Raw genomic sequence first — 8,507 nt, 5'->3', positions numbered from 1 at the left:
CTACTGCAGTAGTCTGGGAGTTTGTTCCAGATATGTGGAGCAGAAAGACTGAATGCTGCTTTTCTGCTTCTCTGCTCTGTTTACATTGGGAACATGGGTTGGTGGAGGCTTTGAACGAGAGCAGGGCCTCCGAATGAATGTAAATATTTGCTTGTGTGGCTCACTTTTTATTTCTGATATGGTGATGCGCATTAATGGGTAAAAAGAAACACTGCTGAATAATGCTCCAACTCATTGCTTCCAAAAGTGGCCCACTTATGAAAACATTAGAAACAAATGCAGGCAGACTCAGCCACTTGGCCCATGTACAGAACCACTGAGTATAACAGCCAATGCAATGTAAAAACATTTTCATAATAAAAAAAAAAAAAAAAAAAAAAAAAATGATAATAATCATTTCAACCCTCCATTTCATAACACCTACAGTAAGGTCTTTTCATCCTGCATGCACCTCAGAATAAAATCCCACATGTTTACTCCAGGTGTACACATGGCCTCATTCATCAAATGTTCTTGCGCACAAGTTTGTTCTGGAATGTCTCTTGGAATCTCCGCTGGCGAACCCATCTGAGGATGACCAAATGAAAGACAAGTTTGTTCTGACAGGGGTTTTCTAGCCCTCAAGTTAGTCTTACAGACAGGAAGCGAAGACCAGATGGCTGTGTGTAACTCCTGGCCTCTAACATCTATTGTGTGCCTCTTGTAACATGAACGTCTTTGCGAGCCCGGGTGACCGCCAGTTACTAGAGGTACACAATAGATGTCGGTGGAAAGCAGTTACAAACAGCCACCAGGCTTCTACTCTGTAAGACTAAATGAGGTCTGAGAAACCCCTATAAGGCGTTAGAAGAAATGTGTGTGTCAGAACATGTCATGAACGAGGGTCTACCGGCTTAACAAACGCCGGATGTGTTTAGATGGGGGAAAGGCAGCGCATTGGAATAATGAATAAAACATGTTTGGCCTTATTAAAAATAATCTACCTCAAATGTGCCAGGGGCCCTGGAGGTCGATAACCCACCTCCTCTCCCCCCCACCCTCTCGCAGAGTTCAAGGAGAGGGGTCCCTGATTAGCACAGACAGCATCCACGAAAACACGCATTCACATTCCGGAACGTTCTAGTCGCGGCTAAGCTGACTGGAATTAAATCCAAAAGCCAAACAGTGATTGGTGCCAGAGGCTACGGGGAGGGCGGAACGTTGTTACCTGAACATCTCTCCCAGGCCCTTCAGGACGCCTTTCTTGGCTTTGCTCTTGTCCTTGTCTCGCTCCTTGTCTTTGTCCCTCTCCGACTTCTTCCTCTCCTTCTCCCTCCCGCCCTTCTCTCTCTTCCTGTCGTCCCTGGAGGCGTCGCCGTTAGGCACGGGACCCGGAGACAGCGGCCCAGGGTCAGTGTTGGTGGACACGGAGTCTCGGCCCGAGCGGGAGCTCCCCTCTGTGTCCTCATCCACTGTGGGGGGGGAGGGAGAGAGAGAGAGAGAGAGAGAGAGAGAGAGAGAGAGAGAGAGAGAGAGAGAGAGAGAGAGAGAGAGAGAGAGAGAGAGAGAGAGATAGAGAGAGAGAGAGACAGACAGAGGAACTTTCAACAACACAGACAATCAACTCGCCTGCGTGAAGGAGACTCCATTTTCATCATAGACTAATTATTCTATTCAGTTACTAAGTATAACTTGTTTTTTTTGTACTTTCAGATGCACGGAACTATCAAAGGAACAGCTGTCCCACAAGGTACATTATCTTTACACACTGAATTCATCTGCCTCATTAAGGCAGAGTATTATGTTTACTTTGAAGAGGCTCTCGGAGTTAGAAACCTTTTGGGAATACAGCATTCAAGTTATTTCAAATATTTGGGTTTCAGATATCTCGCAAGAGATTTGTCCCTTTTTTTTCAAAGAAGAAGAAAAACAAAGAAAATACATGATAGAAGAACTGTGAAGATTTGTGTACATTTTAACCTCAAGGACCTCAAGTCTGTGCTGACTCAGAACTGTGCGTATGACAATGATAGTCAAACCCATCAGAACTGTGACTATGATAATGACACTCATATCCATCAGAACTGTGAGTGTGATCATGACACTCATGTCCATCAGAACTGTGACTATGATCATGACACTCATATCCATCAGAACTGTGAGTATGATCATGACACTCATATCCATCAGAACTGTGAGTATGATAATGACACTCATGTCCATCAGAACTGTGACTATGATCATGACACTCATATCCATCAGAACTGTGAGTATGATAATGACACTCATATCCATCAGAACTGTGAGTGTGATCATGACACTCATATCCATCAGAACTGTGAGTGTGATCATGACACTCATATCCATCAGAACTGTGACTATGATCATGACACTCATATCCATCAGAACTGTGACTATGATAATGACACTCATATCCATCAGAACTGTGACTATGATAATGACACTCATATCCATCAGAACTGTGAGTGTGATCATAACACTCATATCCATCAGAACTGTGAGTATGATAATGACACTCATATCCATCAGAACTGTGACTATGATAATGACACTCATATCCATCAGAGCTGTGACTATGATCATGACACTCATATCCATCAGAACTGTGACTATGATCATGACACTCATATCCATCAGAACTGTGAGTGTGATGATGACACTCATATCCATCAGAACTGTGAGTGTGATGATGACACTCATATACATCAGAATCCCAATTTGAGTCTGAACTCCATACAGTCTAAATTTAAACCAAACTCCTTGTGGTGACACAGGGTTGATTATGCTCAAGGTTTTCCACCACAGCTAATCAGGACTGATGTGCAAAATGTAATTAATATGTCAGTAATTATACATTTAAATAATGTTGGGATGGGTGTGTGTGTGGGGGGGGGGGCCTCCGGGGAATCTTAACTGCAAATGTGGTACACTCTCTGCAGTCAGCATCACCCTACTACACTAGGTGTAGTCCTCTCTCTCCCTCTCCCTGCCTCCCTCTCTCCCTCCCTCCCTCTCTCCCTCCATCCCTCCCTCCCTCCCTCCCTCCATCCCTCTCTCCCTCCCTCCCTCCCTCCATCTCTCCCTCTCTGACTCAACCTCACTGTCTCGCTTTCCTAGTTTCACTGTATCCTACTTTCTCTCTCTCTGCTCTCCCTAAATCACATACGAGGGAAGAAAAATAGCACACGCACATCCTCTCTCTCTCTCTCTCTCTCTCGCTCTCTCTCCCTCTCTCTCTCCCTCTCTCTCTCTCTCTCACTCTCTCTCGCTCTCTCTCCCTCTCTCTCTCCCTCTCTCTCTCTCTATCCTCTATATCCTCTCTCTCTCTGGGATGTGAGTTAGATGTCCTTTAGATTACACGTTACTTATTACAGTCTCACACATCATTGCCTGTGAGTGCTGCCTCTGATGGAGTAAAGAAAGGCGCTTATCGAGGAAACGGGTGAGACCGTGATGGATTCCCAGCATACGGGATGAGACAGACGACAGTGAGGAGGAGGGAAAGGCCACTAGATTCACGTTTTCAAGGATGAACGCCAAGATTTGTTTTCTTTCTCGATCTGTCTGTGCAAGCTATCGGTGGCCATCTCCGAGGAAATGACTGAAATGGAAGGTCCAACGTGGAGCGTTGTGCGACGAAAACAGCGGGGCAACTGGCTAGCTTAAGCCTATTCAATTATGCAATGCACACACACACACACACACCCACGTACACGCACACACACACACACACACACGCACTTCCCAAGTTTGGAAGATGATAAGAGTAACAGCTTCTGGACAGGTATCATTTCCATCAGTAATTCTCCCACCTCCTTATTATCCATTTCAGTGCAGCGGCACCCTATGTGAGTTGCGTCTGGCAATTAAAATGGCCCAGATTAATTTCAACACTCCTTTACGATGCCAAGCTGCAGATAACACACTAACCATTGTAATCTGAGCCCTCCCAAGGGAAATGTGTGTGTGTGTGTGTGTGTGTGTGTGTGTGTGTGTGTGTGTGTGTGTGTGTGTGTGTGTGTGTGTGTGTGTGTGTGTGTGTGTACAGTATGTGTATGTTCAGTTCTTGATTTACTACCCTGGAACAAGATACAGGAGGACCTAAAATTACCAGGACTGGTCACCCTCTGAGAATTTAAAGCCATTTTAAAATCCTACAAATTCAGTTCCCTCGGACAGTGCAACTGTGTTTGATAACTTGCCTGTTTGATAACTTGCCTGAAATTGGAGCTTGCTGTGAATGTTTTATCTGTATTTTATTGTGATGTTCTTTTTTATGTTGAAACTTTCTGCTGCCTTGCTTGGCCAAATCGCTGAAGAGCACTTCAAAGAATGCACGGCTAACAATCTACCGGTGCAGTGGTGCAATTAACAATACGGGGGAAACAATTAAATCAGACAGTAAAGCAATTTCCAAAGTCGTATCTGGGGAGAAAAAGTTTTGCCACTTTAATTAAAGTCTGGCGTTGACTTCATTCAAAGTCGTGGCAGTGTGAGAGAAGGTTGTGACAGACAAGAGAAATGACTCATCTCATTCCTGCATGCAAAAAGAGGGGGATTTCATTAGAGAACATTTCTGTTCTTCTCCCCTCAGCAAATGGAACACACAGGTTAAACACACGGGGTGGGGGAAGGGGGGGTACATGTTACCCCTGGCGGACAGGATATCTTACAGGGACATATTTTCCTCGGGTGGCGCTCGCCTTCGTATTCTATGTAAATAAAGGTCCGGGGAGCAGGCGGAGGGAGAGGGAGCGGCTTATCTGTCAACTTTTGACTATTAACCTCGGTGACGAGCGGCGGCAGCCTGCGCTGCTTTTTATCTAAATTGAAAAACAGAGTTATTTGAATATCGTTGGGGGAGAATGCAATATATACCTCGGCACCTCGGTCGCCTTCCCCCTCATTTTACCTCACAGAGATAAGACTGTATTTAGCTGGTTCGCAGACAGAAGCTTACGAGAACAAAGCGACTCAGGCACATAATTCCCCTCTTTCCCCCCCCAGTTCCTTTTTAATGGAATCCTTTTAGGGGAGCGAATGAAAAATATATTGGGGCGATTACTCTCGCTGGTATTGCAGTTGTTATTACCTGTCCCTCCGAATGTAAGACGCCGGTCTTCTGTACCCTGGCATTGTGTCTTTTTTGTCATGACGCCCCGCCTCAGATGGATATACTCACTCAAACGGAGGGGAGAGACTCTCTCTCTCTCTCTCTCTCTCTCTCTCTCTCTCTCTCTCTCTCTCTCTCTCTCTCTCTCTCTCTCTGTGTCTCTCATTTTCAGTGTCTTGTGGAGAAAAGGTAAGCTATTTCTGCCCTCCATTTACAGTAAGTCAGGTATGCAGCATATGCAGGTATGAGGAGTTACAGAATTACAGTAGTAGCTTGTGCCAACGTTACCTACAGCATGTGGCATGGATGGAGGTTGCAGGCATATTTTTTATACTAAAATAATTTTGCCTATAAAGGCAATATCTCACATATGTGAAGCCAGAGACCACTGCTTTGGTACGGATGGAAGTGCATCCACATGCTTATGGTCTATGTCAGGGGTTCTCAACCTGTCTGCTGCCAAGGCTCCCCTGTGTCCAGTAAAATATTCCAGGGCCCCCCTACATGCGATAAAGACTTTTCCCCTCCTGTCTTTTTTGCTACAATGATGACAAAAGTGCTTGCTTTCAAAATAACGTTTATTTAAGTGCTTAGTAATAGTAGCTACTGTTGACATTACACTGCTTGTAGTAGTAAATCAAATAGCATATTTGGATAAGTTTGACCATTTCTCATAAACAGAAAATCACTATTTAAAAAAAAAAAATACAGAAAAGGATCACCAAGTTACCATTTCTCAAGAAATATAAATAAATACAGAAAATAAACACTTGTTCACTCAGTGGACATTTCTAGCTCAATGCTTAGGTCTGCTGCTGCTGCTGGCTAATAATACGGTCAATACGTAGGGAGATCTTTGACAAGGCAACACGCATGTCATCCCCAAGGCTCAACTTGGCCCTATATTTTGTTTTCAGAGCTGTCATGGATGAAAAGCCAGCTTCACACAGATATGTGGTACTATATAGATAGTTATTCATATTTATTATTGTTATATTGTAGAAATGTGTGCATTGAAATGTCTGTAAAGTCTCAACGACATTGAAAATGAGGGTGACCTCAATTGTATTTTCGAGAATAAATAAAGGTTGATGATGATGATCATGAATGGTATCATCACCTTAACTGCTGCATCATGAGATACTTGGTACTCAGCACCACACTTAGACCAAAATGTTTCCAGGGGCACTTTACTGAAACAAGCTCCCCAGGTGGTATCAGATGAGATTTCAATGAGTTCTTCCAAGACTTTGGATGGAGATGTGTCAGGAAGCTTTGTCTCAATGTTCTCTGTAAAGGGGTTCTTTATCCAGAGTAACTTGGCGATTATTTTCTGTATTTTTTTTAAATAATGATTTTCTGTTTTTGAGAAATGGTCAAACTTATCCAAATATGCTATTTTCATGGAAAACAGTGCAGCTGCAACATATAGCACGTTAGTGATCATTTTCTGTAATTGTATAAATAAAAAAATATATATCATCTGTAGCCACTAGAAGGGCTCATTGAACAATTTTGGAGAGAGAGCATGGACAATATGGAAACCTGGATCAAAGATCTGTTCATTACGCATGATGCAGCAAGCCACTGTCTGAGCAGGACAAGCTCAATGGGTCTCATTCACCAACGGACAACCAATAAATGTGTATACAGAAACAATTCAGTTGCTTTTGTTGATAATATTCATTAATAACAGTGCTGTAATTTCATTTTCTAATAAATATGCACGATCAAGTTCAACAACGTGTGCTTTTGTTTTGATATTCCTTATTTCCACGTTGAAATTACACGATACACTAATACACACAAAATAAATCCTAAATAAAATGGGGTTGTGGTATAAAAAAGTTTAAGAACCCTTGGTCTAGAGATGAAACCACACGACTTCCAACAACCAGTCCGCATGAGCGCTTTCATCCAGAACGTCCCCAGAGAGTCTCTCCCCCCAATGGACACGTGAGTGGCTAGGAAATGGGAGGCAGAGTTTTGCCTACCAGATGACGCTGACTGAATCTACGTACGATTACTCAAAATAAGCACGCCGGTGAATACCACACTCTCTCCACGGTAGGAATAAAAGACCCTGACTTCTGTTGGTAAACAGAGGAATGGTTTCCGTCACATGCGGTCCATTGGAATTACACGGCAATGCACTTTATAAGTGCGTGTGCGCTCTTGGTGCAACACACTGCGATGCAGTCTCAAACAATTCTCTTCAACATTAACTACGTGAATATAGATGATGTAACCTACCCCAGACATGCTCGCTCATCAAGTACTGTGTAAGTGGGGATCCCTAACCTGCTTTAGTTGGGGGAGAATCCTTCCCTATTTGAAGGGCCTCATTGGGGAGTTACTGTTGCAGTTGTGCTGCTATTACTCTGACTAGAGTAGTGGAACAAAGGGCACTTTGTTATAGTACAATATCTATTATTTACTGATGAACTGTGATCATCATAAATGATGGCCCATGAATTCACATGAGCATATACATTCTATGGTATTGATGTAGTCAGTAGCTAGAGAGCAGCTGAACACTTACATGTATCCATTCCATTGTCCTCCTCCGCCGTCACAATGCCGGTTTTGTCGTACGATTTGTCGATCGCAGCGCGGAAGCTCTCGTTGCAGCCCCGCCCCCTGATGATGCGGGAGTTTGGCCTGTGAAGGTTGATATCGCCGTTCAGCGTCGCCTCTGCGACCGCCGTCTGGAGGCTTTCCAGGGAGCTGGACTTTTTGAGGCCCAGCGAGGGTCCGACTTCCCGCGTTGAATTGCCTACAGGAGGGAGATACAGAGGAAAGAGTGAGACTAAATGATGTGTGAGAAAGGCAGCGCTAAAACTCATCCGAGTGCCAATGAATCATTCACGATTTGCTAGTTTTGCATGTCCAAGAACGGACATGACAGTCTGGTAATTAACTTGTGAAATAAACGACGCCATCGGATAGCCAATGAGGTGTATGAAAGTGGAACAGACTAGAGTGTTATATCTTCTCCTCGCTGTAGAAGATAACGCAACCTTTGTCTTCACGGCTACAGAGGATTTTTTTTTTAAACAAATGATACGTCTGAAACACGGGCAAATAAATGGCCTTTCTGGATACGCTCAGAAGACAGCGGCCTGTGCCGTGTCGCGGCGGAATGATCTGCGAGTCGTGTCGGGGGAAACAAAAGGACATATCAAAGGTGTTTTTCGAGATACTAAAACGAGAAGGAGTGCATGGGCTGGGGCACGGGTGGGGTAGAACAGGAGGTGTTGAGTACAGCAGAGGAGAGAGGAGGAGAGGCAGGCGGCAGACTAAACACACAAGCTATGGGCGTTTACATCCACCACCATCTACCTTTTAGCCACCAGCCAGGCGCTGTATACATGAAACAGCATGTCACACCTTT

General features: G+C 44.2%; 1 protein-coding gene across 1 annotated transcript; it reads right to left on the bottom strand.

Moving 5' to 3' along the window:
• Positions 1 to 1,207: 1,207 nt before the first annotated feature.
• On the bottom strand, positions 1,208 to 7,889 carry LOC311248035 (partitioning defective 3 homolog; the record flags this gene model as incomplete). The annotated part of the gene is made up of 2 exons (XM_084338996.1): positions 1,208 to 1,451; positions 7,656 to 7,889. Coding segments are annotated over 2 exons (478 nt in total), but the record flags the coding sequence as incomplete, so codon positions are not given.
• Between the last annotated feature and the right edge of the window lie 618 nt (positions 7,890 to 8,507).

This window comes from Notolepis coatsorum, assembly GCF_963971535.1.
Source record: "Notolepis coatsorum genome assembly, contig: SCAFFOLD_3291, whole genome shotgun sequence".
Taxonomy (NCBI): domain Eukaryota; kingdom Metazoa; phylum Chordata; class Actinopteri; order Aulopiformes; family Paralepididae; genus Notolepis; species Notolepis coatsorum.
This window is presented reverse-complemented; position numbering and strand designations above follow the sequence as displayed.